Below are 18,887 nucleotides of genomic sequence, written 5' to 3' on the forward strand. Positions count from 1 at the left end.
TGCCCCCAACCACAAGAAATTGGAAACATCTCAATAAATCAAAGTTATGGACAATGTGTGTAATGTATTTTAGCAGACTGGTTCATAGTATATACAATATTGAGAACTCTCTAAATCTCTAAAGACTTTTGATGTTATCAATTGGAACAAATATGTACCTAAAAGTACATGTCACAGTGAAATAATGCACTATAATAATGCCACATTAGACCTAGTAGAATTACAGGACATAGGGGGACCCCAATCCAAATTTTTTCCAGAAGTTCTAAAACACTTTGAAGCATTTCCAGCCTTAGGTACTCAGTTGAACTTACAGCATTCATCAATATATGCTCTTTTTAAGCAATTTTTTTTGTCAAAAAGTAATTAAGGGAACCAAGATTCTAGCAGAAGTTTAAAGTATGTAATCATGGAACAAAGACCAGACATGGAAAACAGAAATACACAACAAAAAACATAACATAACCAAAATAATACATACAAAGTAACAAAAACAAATGAGCAACTCCAACTCCATTAAAAACTGAGAGCATGGACCAGGTGCACCAATAGGATAAGTGTCCTCTGCTTTTCTTGAAACCTCCGCCCAGTTGCTCATTAAAACATGGTAACAAAACATGATACCTTATTTACTTAATTGATAGGGCATGGTTTGCCGCATGAGCGGTTCAGACTCTTCCCTCTTGTTATTAATATTAGAGTCAACAGAGAAAAAATAGCGATAAATTCCAAGTGGTTAATTTAAATACAAGAGGATTCCAGAAGCCTGAATCGATCACCTGGTTAAAGTTTGTCTTTCAAGGGCAATAAATTTAACAAGTTGTCCAACAATTTGGACTCAAGAAGACTTTGGTAGGACTGTCATAAGGATCATTTCAGTGATAAAAAAGTTTCTTTCTGCTATAGTTTTCAAGATATTGGCTGAAAACTGTAAAAAAAAACTGTCATTTTTCATCTTTCAAGGACAATAACTCTTACAGGAGTCACCTGACAATTTTGATCCCTGATGACTTTTGAAGGCCTTATAATAAGGGTCATTTCAGCTATAGAAATAATTTTGCTAAACCTAACTGTTTTGGAGATACTTGTGAAAAACTGTTGTCTGACCCCTATGTTCTATTTTTTAGTAACAGTAGCCATGTTTTCTGACAGATCAAAAATCCCGACGACAGTTCTATGCAGGATACCCCAAGAAACATTCAAACCAAGTTTGGTTCCAATTGGTCAAGTAATTACATTAACTAGAGGCTCAAAAGAGCCTGAATCACTCACCTGGTTAACCATTTGCTTATTTGAAATACTTGAGGAAAGAGACAGGCTAAGTTAAAATCAATTAAATTGTCAAATGCAGGAAATGCTTTTAATAGCATTTTCATGACCTGCACCAGAATTTTGCTAAAGGCAACAATTTTTGAATTATTTTCAAAAACCCGTCTTCCAACCCCTAAGTTCCATTTTTTGTATAGGCAGCCATATCCATTCACGGATTAAAAATCAGAAGTCATTTTGAGCACAATACACTAAAGAACTATTATGCTTATTTTCATCCAATGATCTTAAATGGTTTTAGAGAAGATTTTCAAAGTTGCACATGCAAAAAATGCAAAAAAAAACTGTTTCATGGGCCCTAACTCCTACATCAGTTGACAAATCGTTTTGAACATTTTGGCATAGGTCCATCTCATGATGCTGAACAATATTACCCTTTTGCCAGAAATTTGCTAAAGGCAACGGTTTTTGAGTTATTTGCAAAAAATCTCCCTTCTAAGTCCTATGTTCTAATTTTAGTAACTGCAGCCATGTTTTTTTCATGAACTACAATCCCAACAGTCATTTTGTGTGGGATACCCTAGGGAACATATATGCAAACTTTTACTGAATTCTGTGCAATGGATTTTGAGAAGTTGCACATGCAAAAAGATGCTGAACAATATTACCCGAACACCCAGCCAGAAATTAGCTAAGGCAACAGTTTTTGAGTTATTTGTAAAAAACTGCCATCTGACCCCTGTTTTATTTTTAGTAATGGTGGCCATGTTTTTTCATGGATCAAAAATCCCAACAGTCATTTTGTGCAGAACACCCTAAGAAACAAACATGCCAAGCTTAAAACCTGTCAGTCTAGTAGTTTCAGAGGAGAAGATTTTTGAAAGAAATAACATTCAAAATAGCAAAAAAAAGTTGAAAAAGGGCAAAAACTCCAACATGGCTTAACATATCAAAATGAAAATTTGACCACAGATAGATCTCATCATGCTTGAACACTTTTACTCCTGTCAGAATCTGGCTTCAAGTAAACCTAACTGTTTTGGAGATATATGTGAAAAACTACTGTCTGACCCCTATGTACTATTATAAGTAAAGGCAGTAAATGAGAGCAGTATCAAGGAATTCACATTGCAATAACAAACAGACCATTCCAAAAGAAATAATACACTCTGCAACTTGATTGACTGGATGTATAAAATGACATGTGTAGTGGAATGATTTTATTATTTAGAGTGAACGAGGCTCAACTTAGTTATTTAGTACCTACTACAGCGGAATAGTCATCACATGTGAACACACATTCAATTTTAAAATTCCCTTTTCTTTATTTCCCTCTTTAAATTGACAATTACTTTGTGTTGGCCTACAAATGTCTTTCGATAAATGTACTGCTTGTTCAAATCAAAACCTTTATGAAATGTTTATCAATTATAACATACATACACATGTATTTGTATCTCCATTCTGATATGGCATATGACCTTTCCTTTTTTAGCATTCCTAAATAGTCAGATTTGAATTAATATGTAAAGGGGCAAAAGTGATGCTTGGCAACACCAGGTAGTGTAAAAGTTCAAATGTAAAGGTTCCTAGATTTACCTGATACATTATATGGTAAGTATGTACCATTATATAAGAATTTTGTGCTCAACAATAAATGTTACAGACTGAAGGAGATATAGTACAGACATATGACAGCATTAACATATCAATCAATACTTTGCTGAGAAATGACAACAATTCCACCAATTTTGTGCCAAACAGACTAAGTCACTTACCTATCAGGATAAACAAAATCATAACTATCACCATAGAAACATAAACTCCACTTATTTCTGTAATAAAAAACAGTGTTATTTGTCAAAATATGTACATGTACAGGGTATTTGTTCAAACACAATAAAATGCTTGGCAGGTGCAGCTTCATACAACTGCAGAAGTTGAACCCTGAACAGCTGGGCCAAGTATGGATTCACCATTCAATCTTAATACAGATTTGAATTGATTGTGATTATGGTTAAACATTTGAAACAGGATAAGAATTGACTGGAAATGAAGTGGTTACTTTTTGGCCCCTTGTTCCTAAATGGTTTCAGACAAGACCTCAAAATCAATCCCAACCTCCCTTTTGGCGTTTGGCACCTTATGGTATAACCTCAAAGCAATCAGATCCCCATCTCTAGATTTTCCATAAAAAATATCAAGTTCCCATGGAACGACGATGGACGCCAGTGATGGCATAAGCTCACTTGGCCTTTGGCCAGATGAGCTAAAAGTAGCAAAAAAAAAAAAAATTCAAAAATAATGAATATTTGTCTGATTTTTTTCAATTACAACGAGGTTGTAGACAAGGAGACCCATTGTCTTCTTTTCTTTTTCTATTAGGTGTAGAATTGTTGACCATGAAGATAAAATCAAACCCCAATATAAGGGGGGTCTTAGAAGAAAACACAGTCTTTACTCAGTCAATATGTTGATGATACTTTTCTTATGATATATGGAAGTGAAACTTCTTTGAAGGAATCACTTGACTGTTTAGATCATTTTAGTGATGTGTCTGGTTTAAGGATGAACGGATCCAAAACTTGTGCTGTTTGGGTGGGAATCATGAGTTATTAAAATTTAAAACTTTGCCCAGATAAAAACTTAAATTGGTCTCTTTCAAATTTCAAATTGTTGGGAATTGATTTTTCACTAGATCTGGAGAGTATGACAGAACTGAACTATGCAAAGAAAATAAATTAGCAGGTATATCAGAAAGTTGGCAGCATCGAAAACTGACACTATTGGGCAAGATTACTGTTGTCAAGTCGCTTGCACTTCCTAAATTAGTACATCTGTTAACTGCTTTACCCAATCTTAGTGAAAAAGGGTAAGGGAGATAAACTTGATGTCCTATAGCTTCATATGGAGTAATAAACCAGATAAAATAAAACATAGCACTCTTATTGGTAAAATAAACCAGGGAGGACTACAAATGATTCCTCTAGAGTCATTCACCTAGCTGGATAAAGCGATTTCTTTCCAACACAGACGGTAGTTGTCAGAAAATTCTTTTAAAATTGTTAAAACCCTATGGAGGAGAGCGACTGATTTATCTGCAAAAAGACAAGTTAAAAGATATTGTTCCAAACATAAAAAATGACTTTTGGAGGGATGTTTTGTCTGTTTACAGGGAGTAAAGCCTTACACTGATAATAATGTGGAAGATTTACTGTCATTGGATGTGTTCATCGCTTATATGACGTCATTGACAAGCAGTCAAGGGATTCTTCACTTCTGCCAAATGCAACAAAATCCAGGATATGCCAACTTTTAACGATATTATAGTCTACTTGCAAATATTCCTAAAGATTAATAAGATTATGAATTTATCTTTACAAAGAATTTTGAAATGGGAAGAAAGTTTAGATATTGAAATAGTTGATTGGTCTGAATATTTTGTTAATGTGATAAAAAACATGTAAAGATTCCTACCTATACTACTTTCAGTATAATTTTTTACATAGAATTATTCCAACAAATAGTTTTTGTATAAAACTTCAGGAATCCAAGTTATGCATCTTCTGTAAAACTGATGAGGAAACAGTAGAACATTTATTTTATAGTTGTAGAGTGACTCATCAGTTCTGGAAATTCTTTCATAATAAGATTAAGTTATTTTTTTGTGAATTGTACTCTTAAGTTAACATTCTCCTTGGTTATATCAAGGAATTACGTTTGCTAAATTTATTGTTTTTCATTGCAAAAAGGTATATTTATAAATGTAAATTAAATGAAACTTTACCAAACATTACTGGAGTTCAGTGCAAAATTGAGCAATATAAATTATTCAAACATCAGATAGAAATTAAAAATGGTAAACTTATGAATCATGAGAGATTTTGGGCCCCTCTCAATGTCATTTTTCAGTAATTTTTTACCATATTCCAATTGAACATGTAATATTTTACTATCCTTGCATAGATCATATAAAAAAATGTAAATGGCAAACAATACAATCAACCTATAGAGATTTGAAAAATGATAGGTGAATTGATTGTGTGTATGTGTGATATTTCAGTTCTTTTTTTATACTTACTTTGGATAAATTTATATAGATTGTTATAAAATTAATAGTCAGTGTACATTATCATCTTTGTTCTTTTTGATTATATTATTTTTCCTCTACTTTTCCCTGAATACCCTTGTCAGGTGGTAATGTATAGGAATTTGTAAAATCCTGTCTATGATATAAAGGAATAAATAAAAAAAGACTTTTTTACCTCTCAAAAAGACTTCAGTTTCAGTAGCCGTATGAACAGGACACAATGGTAACATAGTTGTTATAGAATATTAGTTCAAAAGAAACATCATTGTCCAGGGTAGGGGGCTGATCGAGAACATTAGAAAAAAAGAGAGGGTCTCTGACCAAGACGTTTATAATACAATATAATTTGTATATAAATTTTACATAAAATTTGACATTTGATCAAATATGTTCAAGTTGTTAAGCAGAAAGTAGTTGCCTGACAGGACTGAAATGCAATATCATACAAAATATCAAGTGGCTGTGATCAGTAGTTCCTGAGAAAAATGTTATGAAAGTTCTGGTTCATGAATTGACGGACAGAGCTGAAACAGTATACTCCTCTTCTTCAGTGGGGGTATAAATACAACTGCAATAGCAGATTGTTAAATGATAAATGAACATGAACTTAAAGAAAGTTTACCTGTAAAAGTTGTAGTCCAAAGAGTTGGCTGGAGCTGAATGGGTATGGTTGGTTTAACATCAGGTGGCCCCATTGTACTAAAAAATAAGTGTGACAATGTAAATCTAAGTCATCATGACCATATTAACATGGGCACAATTTTTCTGTTTCATTTTTGTTTTGTTTTTTGTTTTTTTTTTTGGAAGGAGATTGGAGTTTTGGGTAATTTTTAACCCCACATATTTTTTGGTCAGCTCTCTGTAGAGGTTATTTTGGAAGAAATGTTTTGTAGTCTTACTCTGAAAGCAGTGAGCGGATACTGGTTTGTAGTTTTCAATGTTTTTTCATACATGCGTGTCTAGATTACCATGAAAGTAATTTTGTTCATGGGATCCCAATTTTCGTGGATAGGCCAAACAATGAAATTTGGTTCCCAACAAAAATGACATTCCCATTGATGTGTATACTGAAAACCTCAAAACCATGAATTCAAGAATCCACAAACTTGTGTTTCTTTCCTAATCCACGAAAATTGGTGTCCACATGTCCACGAATTACAGTACTTTCACAATACTTTCTTGATTGGAAGCATAGTGAAAAACATAAAAAAACAAGATGTTGCAAGCTACATTATGCTAAAAATAGCCCCACTTAACCTGGGAAAGGGAGACGCAGAGTCGAAAAGTAAACAGGTTGTAGATAAGCAAAGAAACTTGAAAAAGGGAGACACAGTACAAGACATCATGAGAAAGCAATATACCAAATATCTAAGCATTCCATCCTATCGAAGCCATGAAATCTGTTACGAAAATTTTCAGTATGCATCACCTAAAAATAACTAAAATGGTAAAGAGGGAAGTGGATGAGTGAGGAACCTAGAAAGTGGATACACAGGACAATTCAAAGACTTGGAGAAGAGGAACAAAAAAAGTATTTGCGATAACAATAATAACACTGACTTGACATGAAATTAAAAATTAATTCATGGATGAGGTTTTAAGGAAGAATACCCTATGAACATTCATCCTAATTTGGTACTAGTTAGTCTAGTGGTGTCAGAGGAGAAGAGTTTTGAAAAATTGTCAACGACGGACATTAACATACACCCTTTGGGCCAGATGATTTAAAAACTGCTTCACAGCTCTCAATGATTGGGGTAAGTATTGACAAACCCTTCAACTTTTATCAAGCTCTGAATGTGGATTCTGATTAAACATTAGGTACAAGAATTTGAATAGAATCAAAATGGCCTCTTTTGGTCATTAATTCATAATTAGTACAAGTCACAACCCCCTAAAATTAATCCCAGTGTTCCTTTTCATGTATGAAATTCCAAAAGATTCCTTCACTTTTACTTTAGAAATTGTCTGGATATCAGAAATATGTTTGTATCTAGCCCACATTCATAAACAGTTTAAATCCTAGCCCCCAATCTAAAGTTTATAGGAACAATGCTGAAACAATCCCATTATTGCAATTTTTTTCATTCTTTTTGGTATCAAAGTGTAACTGCAATTACACTTAATATCTACAGAAAAACACAACTGATGAATAATTTTACCAATGACAAGATAAAGGTTAGAATTGTCACCTTTAATTGTTTAGCTAAAGGTCAATTTACTTATTTAGAAGTTAATAACACCCTTGAATGAGGAATTTTATTACCCAATAACACAGAAGGTTATATAAAAACTTACTTGATTTTATTACACACAGTCAATATCAAACTTTCTTCTGGAACACATTCATAGTCTGTAAAATTTAAAAAATACTGACTAAAACAAATTACCAACAAGGAAATGCATTAGATAGCATCCATATGCCTGTGACCTATTTTTGACCTATGTCATTGAAAAATTATATGACATTGAAAATCAGTAGGGTTCTTGATATTCAGATTTAAGATGTACCATGTTTGAATGTTCATATTCATATTGCATTTCATAATCAAAGTGCTGATGCACTGATTCAAGAAAGACCTCAAAGTAATCAAAAATATTCATGTAAGCAAATTGTAAGCTAAATAAACCGATCAAAACTTAATCCTTTTAAAGAATAAACATTTGTTTCAATGCAGTGTATATTTATACAGTCCATTTACCAATATATATTTTTGGATGTTCTTTTGTATTACAGTAGATTCCACTTAATTGCATAGCCTATTTGCCAGTAAAAATTATGCAAATAACCGGGCTATTCTTATAACCGAAAATTACAATTTAACCGGAAGTGTGAGTTCAGGTAAGACGACGATACTGTGGATCAACCAGGGATATCACTGTTCAACATTTCTGATCTGGTATTTAATTGTTATAGACCTTCACATTGTATTGTTCTTTTATCAATAAATAATAATATATTGTGTTTATCTTGTTTGTTGACCTTCTTTACGTCGTGTGTATTTATAAGTAAAACCACATGTTTCTCATCTATAAATAGTCAAGTAATTTCCTGACCTTTCTATGAAAGAAAATCCCATATTTCATATTTCAGCCAGGATTCAGTGTAATATTCATCAATGTTTGCAGTTTCTGGGCTTTTGAAATGGTCTGTGCCTTTTTATTCCTCTGTTCAATCACCATTGTACACTGATAGTTGTGTATTATACATGTCATTGACCTCAATATATTCCTATGAAGTGTGGATAGTATGGGGCACCTTAGGGTAGTTGAATTTCATTAGACATTGTACTGAATGAATGATGACTTTTAATTTTCAGTTGATATTTATGCTTAGTAACCCAAGCTCACTAAAAACTGTTCAGCTCATTAAAGAAAATTAAATTTACATTGATAATCATTTGTAGTCGGAAGAATTTAATTAGGGACAAAAAATACCCCAAGCAATACATCAAGGTGATGTTTGGCATGTCGTCAGAAGTCATTGTTGACCTAGGTGCTTGTTTATTTTAATGCAATTAGAAATCATTTAAATTGTCTTTTATGTCCATTATGTTTTTAATCCATTATTACACCTCCTGATTGATGATAACCTAGTTTTTACAACAATAAATATGATTGACATATTTATGACCCAAAGGCTTAAAATAGAATTTGGGAAACCCTGTCTTTACCTCGATGAGGCAAAATTCTCTATGCAATAAACCGAAATGCACCTGCAAGGCCTATGCGATTTTTTCCCTAATAGAATAATAGGAAATGGTTTTGTGCAGGAGAAAATTATGCTAATAACCGAAATATACAATAAAACGATGTGCGATTAAGTGGAGTCGACTGTATTGCTTTTGGTATTCCTGGCTGTACACGTAGGTTGATGTCCTCAAATTTCCTAACACTTGAATCACCATTTCTTTCAAAATATGAATTCCACTGAGAATCACTGACTATCAATATTCAATGAATTTTCAAAGTAAGAATGGATCAACACCTAGAAATTTCGGATTGGAGATGCATGTAGTAGAAATAAATCCTGCAGACTGCAGGAAGTTGAACAAAGCCCTAATCTCAAAGGAGAAATAAGCAAAAAACTTTTCCTTGTTTGTGCTTACTTTGATGTAGAATTTTTTTGTAATAAATTGTAATAAATTTAAACTAAAATTTGTCCTTGTCATTGTTGTCTAGATCAGGCTATAGGTTTAACTCATCAAAAATGTGCACGTATTTACAATAAATGATTACCTTTCTCAGGAATTTTGCAGTTCAAACAAGGACAAAAACTCTTGTTGTAAAAATTACTATGCAGTTTAAAATCATTAAACTAAAAACAACTTTGTAGCTCATAGATTTGAGCAATTTAAGATTCCAATTAAGTTGGAAAGTCAATGGTATAGAGATGTGTTGAATACAGGGAATATGATGCACTTTTAGTATAAATCCATCTCTTTTTCTCTCCAAAACAAAAAAAGTTACTAGTGAACCCATACCCCATGAGTACCACTTTTTTATGTTGAATCACTATTGCTGAGTGTTATACCTTTCTGCCTAAAATAATGTATATGCATTTCCTTCACTTTTTTCTAAATGATTGTTTCACAAATATGTATAAGATTATAATACAAGTAACTCTTATGTTTTGCAAATATATAAGAAATCAGGCTTCATGTTTTTATAGTTTTTTTTTGAGATGTTGACACATACATTTACAGCTGCTTCATGCTACACATACATGTACCAGCACTTGAGCAGGGGTCTCAATAAGTTTTAAAGTAGGTGGAAGAAAATTAAATGTAGGTGGCACCATTCACCATTGAGGGCCCTCAGGCCTGAACCGAGTGCTGAAGGCTTCAATGCTCGGTAGGCGGGGGTCCAGGGAAGGAAAATTTTGAAAATCTGGAGTTCAGGAGGTGGCATCTGGGCTGTTCTGAGCAGATTTTGATCACTTATTCTTGAGCAAATATTCCCATTTTATGGAGATCATTTTGCTCAAATTTGAAAATTTATGAGATTTTTTTCAGATTCACATGACATGGCTTGCTTTGCATGTTGTTTATATGATTGTATGCAGGAAGGAAAAACACTTTTTATTTCGACCATAACTTTTTAATATTTTTCTGTACTTGCACTGTGACATGCTTTGGTCAATGATGACCAGAAATGTTGAATTGATTCTAAAACTTTCCACATACGGAATCCGTGATATGGAATCAGTACTGCGTTCATATCATGTCCATTACAAAAGCGCCAAATTAACCATGATCAAAGTTTGTTTTATACTTACTGCCGATCACACCAAAAAAAAAAGTTGTTATCAAAGAAACTAATCTGCATTACAATAAACACCACGGTCGAACTTTTCTGATGCAAGTTTTTGTTTGAAGCGTGAAAATAACCAAACATTTTTTTTTAATTATTTTTTTTTTAGTAACAAAATAGCCGGCACCAATGTCAAAGTAGACGGCGAAATCGCCGATCGCCAGCACTTATTGAGAACCCTGCATGAGAATCATGAACTTTGTTCCATGCTTATATAGCACAGCACAGAAATGGTCTGTTTTACTTTTGCTTACTTCTCACTTCATCTAGTGAAACTTCTAAGTGATAACCACTAAAAAGAAATCAAGGAAAAAATCATAACAGTGTCTGATACATGCAAAATGTTGCAATGTAAATTCATGAAAATAGATTTTAACCATATAATATGAAGAAACCTCCTGTTGTTGGGAAATCTCGTTACATGTACATATAATTTTAAGCAAATCAGGCAAAAACAAAGGTTGGGTGGTTATAACAGTCCCAGGATTTTACTGATTTTTAAACCACCTGGTCAATATTCCCACAGTGATCAATACTCGTCGATTGAAAATATGCAAACAATATTTCTGTCATTATTCATAGTTTCTGTCCTACATTAAAAAACATTAATATAGCATATATCTACTATATTTCAGTGTTCTTAGATTTTATTCTATTAATATCTCTATCAGCTGTATTAATTAAGAAAAAGAAACATTTCTTTATCTAAAAATAATTCAAATTTATCTGAAATAACGTAACAAACTTTACAAAAATGTACAGTGTATTTCATGAGCACATTTTTGTTTCAATAACTATTAATACATGTAACAGATAACATACATGTAAATAAGAGTAAAACAGGTTACTTTTCACCTGTTAAAACAACATCCCTTCATAACCAGATAGATCATAAAAGACAAAAACCTTCTAAATACAGAAAATGGAAAGCTTGCTAAGGATATTGCTTTAGGGCTTCTTCCATGTATGATTTTAGCTACCTGCTCATCTATTATGATAAATGGATCCCCATTTCAAAATCTCTGGACCAATCCCTGAATGTTGATTTATCTATGAGCAATTAATGTCACAGTGTAAAGTAGAAAACAAATTAGATACATATTTTACTACATTAAAAATTTCAGGTATAAAATCTTTAATTGATACTGTACATGCACATGTCATGAAAATCCTGTTTCTTACTTTATGACCTGCATTCTAAATAAATGTATCTGGTATATCTTGACAATGTACTGAAGAAGAACCATATTGATAATCAATTAGACTTACATGAATATAATACACATGTACATTGTATTACTATTTCTTTAAATTCCATACTGAATAGTACATGCCAAAATTTGAATCACATGCAACATCAACAGGAGACTCCTATATCAACTCACGGGCCACTGGCCCACAGGGTTATATAGGTCAAGGGTTGATACTGCATATCAAACAGATTTTTGCATGTCATGTTCATTTTTTCTTATATTTTTACTTTACAAAATGTACTTCAATTATGTTCAGTGAAAGGTATGATAAATGATATGCAATATATGTCTAGGGGTGTGATATAGGGTATGCCATATAGGTCTATGGGTGTGATTTAGAGAATGTGATATAGGTCCATGGGTGTGATATACAGTATGTGAAATAGGTCTAGGCGTGTGATATACAGTATGTGAAATAGGTCTAGGCGTGTGATATAAGGTATGCAATATATGTCTGTGGGTGTGATATATTAGATACTTGAAATTGGTTTAGAGGTGTGATACAACATATCTGGTATGCAATATACTGGTTGGTCCACGGGTGTGTGATATATGTCTAGGGGTGTGATATACAGAAGGCAATAAATGTCTAGGGGTGTGATAATGCAATATAGAACGAGGAGTGTGATATACAGTATGAGATATGTCTATGGGTGTGATATACAGTATGTGATACAGGTCTAGGGGTGTGATATATGGTATGCAATATAGGTCTAGGGGTGTGATATACAGTATGAGATATGTCTATGGGTGTGATATACAGTGATACAGGTCTAGGGGAATGATATAAGGTATGTGATAAAGGTCTATGGTCGGTGTGGAAGTTTGGAATTTAGGAACATGTACAAGTGCATGTGTAATGACATGCCATGACTCATGGCTCCTGTGCCCACTCACGTCCCAAGGACATTACTTTATTTCACTGGATACCCCTCCTTTTTGATAGTTCAAGATTACCTACTGAATGTGATGAATATGCCATATGACCTCCTTTCATCCTTACCGTTGAAGCAGAGACATTGTTTAAGTCTGCATTGAAATCATAATAATTTAACAATTCTGTTTATTTTCTATTTGAAATACTTCATTGTTTGCTACATTTATGTACATGTGTGTTTACCTTTTTTTTTTATTTATACACATATTAAATAGCCTTAATATCGTTATACACCGGCATATCATATGTAAAGTTAACATCACATATTTGACATGAAGTATGATCGGCGGCGGAACGATATCTTAATGCAAAATTTGCAAATAGAATAACCCGTGGAGTGTTAGTTACATGTTGAAATGTCTACCCTGGTTATGTAATTTGGTTGCAGACGATCTCTAAATCAAGTTCAGTCTATAAATAGACTTCTTTGACAAAAAAGGACAAAGAGAAGGATCAACAGTAGACTGCTAGTGTTACTGTTTCCCTTTACAACTTCATTGACAAGAGTATATGACACTGACCATAAGTAATTGCCACTGACCATAAGAAATTGGACAACTAATTAAATAAATTTATGAACAAAATATCTTGTTATAATTTTTTTTTTCATTCATAAACTTAAAGTTAGTAGAGAATCTCATTCCAAGAGATCATTGGAAAGTTAACCACTTTAATAAAATCATGTTCAAAGGTTTTTTATGGTTATGAAAACACATTAGTGCTGGCTAGATGTAACTGAATCAAAGTACCTTTAATTGAAAAGAATGTCAACAGTTTCTATCAATGATTTATGAGTTAATAAGAGGCTCTTGAAAAGCCCAAATCACTCACCGGGCAAACCATGTCCTATTAAATAAGTAAGTAAAGGTATCATGCTTTGTTACCAAGTTTGACAAAAAACTGCTGAAAAAGAGCATCTACTGATGAATGCTTTAAGTTCAACTTAGTACCTAAGGCACAGGAAAATGTTGGAAATGCCTTCAAAATGTTTTTAGAACCTCTGGTAAAAATTTGGGTAGGATTCCTGTTATCCCAACAGGTCTGAGGGGGCATTAGCACACTATACATTTGCTGAAAAAGAACATAAAATGTTCATAATCACTTAAACTCAGAAGACCATGTTTACTATATAAACCAAATACCCTTGAAATTAAAGCAAGTGTACAATTTAACGGGAAAATGGCAGCCATTTGTAAATGATCACTCAGAACAAATTTTGGTCATAGTATTCAGATTAGAATACATGTACTATGTTTCCTTCTGAAACCAAGAATCATTGGAACCCAATCAACTGGTAAAAACGGCCTCATATTGGCAGTCATTTTGAAAATGGTCGCCTAAACAAAAACATTTCAATACTGCCAGTCAACCCAGAAAACAATGATTATCTTAAGACTAGCTTTCATCTTCATTATTCTTCTATAGTCGAGGAAAAAGTAGCAACAAAAGCATTTTGGCATCTAAATTATATTTTTGGTAATGATGGCCATGTTTTTCAACCAATTAAAAATTTTAAACAATCAAAAATTCAACTGTTTTTGAGTTATTTCCAAAAAAACTGTATTTTGACCCTATGTTCTATTTCTAGTAAAAACAGCCAAGTTTTTCAACATTTCCAAAAATATTTAATGAACAGTTTGTGCAGGATACCCTTAGGAACACCCATGCCAAGTTTCATTCCTAATTGGTTTAGCTTTTTCAGAGGGGAAGATGTATGATTAAAGCTAATGACAATAGAGTCGACAGATGATGACAGTTGACGGAGGCAAAGTGATGACAATAGCTCACACAGCCTTTGGCCAAAAAAGGTGAAAAATGAGGCTCTGGAAGAGCCTGAATTGCTCACCTGGCAAACCATTCCTTATTAACTAAGTAGATAAAGGTATCATGCTTTTGTTAACAAACAAATGTTGAAAAAGAGCAGAGGTCCCCCTTATGAAGAGCAAAAACCTTAAAGTTACAGTAAATATGGGAAAGAACTTTAGGAAAAGATAGACACTATACACGCTTTTGCAAGAAAGAGGCTGTTGAAATCCAGTAATGACATTAAAAAGTGTCATGATCGGAAAGTTAATCAGATGCAATATGAGGTTGGAGACGCAGTCTGGTTGTTGGATTCCGATAGAAATGTTGCTCAAAATTAGAGAGACCATGACATGGTTCACATCTTATCGTAAAAAGAGTTAACAGTGTGGTATACAGGATACAACTGAATGCTAAAGGAAAGAAAAAGGTTGTACATCATAATAGATTGAAAAGAATACCCAAAGGTACAACCATGTTTCATTCTAATTGGTCAAGTAGTTTTGTAGGAGAAGATGTTTGAAAAAAGCTAACAATGACTGATGACAACTGACGATGGATGTAAAGTGATGACAATAGCTCACGCGGCCTTCAGGCCAGGTGAGCTAAAAAGCCTTGATGCAAAAGGCAGAAAATTGGTGGGAGAAATTAAAGTGTTTAAATATATATAGGCACAGCTATATATACTTAATGAAAAATATAATTTGTTGTTTAAATGTATTTTATTCAAAAGACAGTATTTACAAAAGCATCCTCCCTTTTTTACTATTTTTGAACAACAAAAAATAATAGGATAATTTTGGGAAATCCTAGTGAAAAGAAGAAAAATTTATTATCTTCTGATTTATGAACCATTCTTCATTTTAGTTTGGTTTTAAAATTTGTAGTGTAACAATATACACTTAGTTGGCTCCTGATTAATGTTAAAAAATCAGTTCCCTAAGCAGAAAGCAATCTTGTCCGGGTTATTTTGTTTCTTGGTATGATCTAAAAAGAAAATCTGGTCCTTAAAGAACATGTTTTTATTTTACTAAATAATTCTGCTTATTATTATAATTAATTACTTTTTTCTTTCTAATTCCAGTCCGTAATTTTTCTGCATTAAATTACCATTTAGCCACTTTCTGACCAAAATTGTTTACTCCAGAACAATGCTCCTTCATACAAAGGCTTTCTATTTTCATTTAATTTTTTTTTACTTACTTTATACCAACTTGTATGACAATTTAAGCAATGCTAGGGATGCAAACAACATTGTTAAAGTACTCCACAATGAATTCATGGGACAGAAATAAATGGAGACTCTAAATTGATGGTACTTGCTATGTAGTGTAGCTACATGTACATGTAATATATAAGAGCATTATAATTATGCTTCTAAACCCTGTGTAAAACGTATTTGATAATAGTTTCTCTGACATTCCCAGATAAATTTCCTATGTATTTCTGGTTAACACTTTATTTTTTCCACCATTCATCTTAATTTCTTCAGGTTAAAAATCTATAAGCCAACAAATTAAACAAGAGGCTCCCAGGAGCCTGAATCGCTCACCTTCTTAAATTTGCCTTTCAAAGGCAATAAATTAAACAACAAGTTGTCAAACAATTTTGACTAAAGAAGGCTTTGGTAGGACTATCATAAGATCTTTTCAACAATTGAAAGTTTCAATTAATGCATCATAGTTTTCAAGATGTTGACTGAAAACTATTAAAAAAAAGAGTCATTTTCCCCTTTCAAGGGCAATAAATCTTACAAGGAGTCTGAAGACTTTTGTTGTCCTAATAATATGGATCTTTTCAGCTATGGAAAGAATTTGGATAAACCTAACGGTTTAGGAGATATATGCGAAGAACTATTGTCTGACCTCTATGTTCTATTTTTAGTAACGGCGGCCATGTTTTTTGACGAATCATAAATATCCACATCAGTTCTATGCAGGATACCCCAAGAACCATTCATACCAAGTTTGGTTCTAATTAGTCGAGTAGTTTCAGAGGAGAAGAGTTTTGTATAATTTTTAATGACGACAACGGACGACGATGACGGACACCAAGTGATGGCAATAGCTCACATGGCCTTTGGCCTGTGATTGATTGATCAATTTCTAAAATTTGTTATGCATAAAATTCACTAATTTGTATCACCATACATAACAAGTAAATTTAAAATCATTGCCTCTGTTTAGTACTTGGTTATTTGGTTTTACAAATACTACAAAGATTCAGATAACTTTGAACATCAGCAAAGAAAACAAGTTATTTCAATACCTGCTGACAACTCCTCTTTGTTTTTACAGTATTTTCTCATACAGCTACAGTCCTCTTCTGATGGGATACAAGAACAGGGATTTCTTGGTTGGATGATATAACTGTATCCTGCTCTGTAATCACATCTACATGTTCTATCTTGTGACCCTGTCCTGTTAGAGGCCAATACCTGACCTTCCTCCATACATGTAGACTTTATATACATACAAACAGTAAATTCACTGGCAAAGAAGGTAATGGGTTGATATCTCTTCTCGCTACAATTACCATCGGTTATTCCAGGCATTCTGATCTTCATAAATCCTAAAAACAAAATAAGTTTTTTTCATATAAATTGAATATTTAGTATTACATGTAAATAATGAAATAATTTAAAAATATTAAATTTGTTTTATACAGAATAAGGTAGTAGGCAGCATTCTAGAGAGGTAAATTATTAAGTATCAAATCAAATTTGTTACTCTGTATACATAAAATATTAAGACTGCTGTAAGTTGGCAATTGATATTTAAAGTGCTGTTAGCACTGGAGGTTTTTGATTCTTGTGAAAATTGTAGCATGAACAAAATTTAAAAGATTACATGACGTAAAATAAAACTATAATATGTATGAAGTGAATGTCAATCAATTATGGAAGATGGAACAGATATATTCTATCCGGATTATGATGAACACCTTGAAGTTAAGACAGTTTGACAAATCCCCCGAAGTTTGTTACATTCAAAGTTCCAAAGTTCAGTGCCCGGTTTGACAATTTCTTCCAAAGACATAAATCAAAATCAAAGTGCCATTAGCACTGAAGGTTTTTGAATTTTGTGAAAGTTGATGCATTAATAAAATATCAAAGAACACATATTGTATATTAAAAGTGAGATCATACATAGCATTTTTCATATTATTTTGAACAGTTTTTTCCTAATACATATTAACTGAACATTGATCAATACTACAGATTTCTGAAGTAAAAACTGTAATTGTCACTTAAATAGTATCCAATTTCACAAACATTTACAATTTTGCTTTTTATCACCTTTTCATGAATGTATATTATAAAGTCCCTGACCTTTTCCCAATTTTTAAAACCTGTCCAAAAGTTTATATGCAATCAAATTCAAAAGTATTTCAACAGAGTATTATCCTATACGCTAATTAAACTCAAGTGGAACTAATATCAGTTAAGAAAATAATTTCCTTGATCAGCATATTAGGAGTTTCAAAACTAGACACTTATTATCAATTAGAATTTTCCCGTCAATTTTACTTGCTTAAAATCACTGCCCTTCACTTCCTGTTTATTAATCACAAAATATTCAAGATAGGAAGGAAATTTTGACTGATAATTGTACTAAATGGAAGACGCTTAGCACATTTATATTTCTTAGCACATTACTGCAAGAATTTCATTCCCTACATGATAATTTATTACTAAACATCCAAAAGGAGTTCCTTAAATCTTCAGTTCACTTGAAGACTACATTAAGATCTTAATTTTATTTGCAGAAACAAAAGAATATTATTGAAACGGATAATTGCCAGAAACATTTACAGGTTATAAAAGATGTATTGAATGATATAAAAGGAATTTCATTTGGACTATGTTTTTGTGTAGTGTTCTGAAACAGTAGGGAAAGCATGAACCAGCAACATAAGCAGGGTAAGAAACTCACTCAAATTCTAGCCAGTCTTTAATACAATTTTTCAATAAATTTACTATATGGCTATATAAATTTTTGCTAAAATTGACCGGTCCTGCCCAAAAATAGCCAGTCACAGGCTGGCAGGCAGGCTACTATTTCTAACTCTGACATAAGGTATTTTGATAAATCAAAAACCCAAAAATTGTTTAGTGTGCCTGCTCATTGTTGATCATCAAACTGTTTTTTCCATCCAAAATTAAGTATAAGCCTTTTTAAAATAAATAGAAGCAGAAATCTGCCCTTAACACAACTTCATA

At 32.7% G+C, this 18,887-nt stretch overlaps 1 protein-coding gene across 1 annotated transcript in view; it reads right to left on the reverse strand.

Moving 5' to 3' along the window:
• Window positions 1–18,887, reverse strand: part of LOC148624182 (uncharacterized) — a 249,930-nt gene that overhangs the window by 211,661 nt on the left and 19,382 nt on the right. The window contains exons 5-7 of the mRNA XM_088571013.1: window positions 16,934–17,236; window positions 7,658–7,712; window positions 5,982–6,058 (exon numbers count right to left, since the gene is read on the reverse strand). Coding sequence (XP_088427139.1) covers window positions 5,982–6,058; window positions 7,658–7,712; window positions 16,934–17,236 — 435 coding nt within the window. The remainder of the gene's footprint in view (window positions 1–5,981; window positions 6,059–7,657; window positions 7,713–16,933; window positions 17,237–18,887) is intronic.

The sequence above is a fragment of the Perna viridis genome, chromosome 2 (assembly GCF_037379345.1).
Source record: "Perna viridis isolate PV_CMFRI_1.1 ecotype Kerala chromosome 2, ASM3737934v1, whole genome shotgun sequence".
NCBI lineage: Eukaryota > Metazoa > Mollusca > Bivalvia > Mytilida > Mytilidae > Perna > Perna viridis.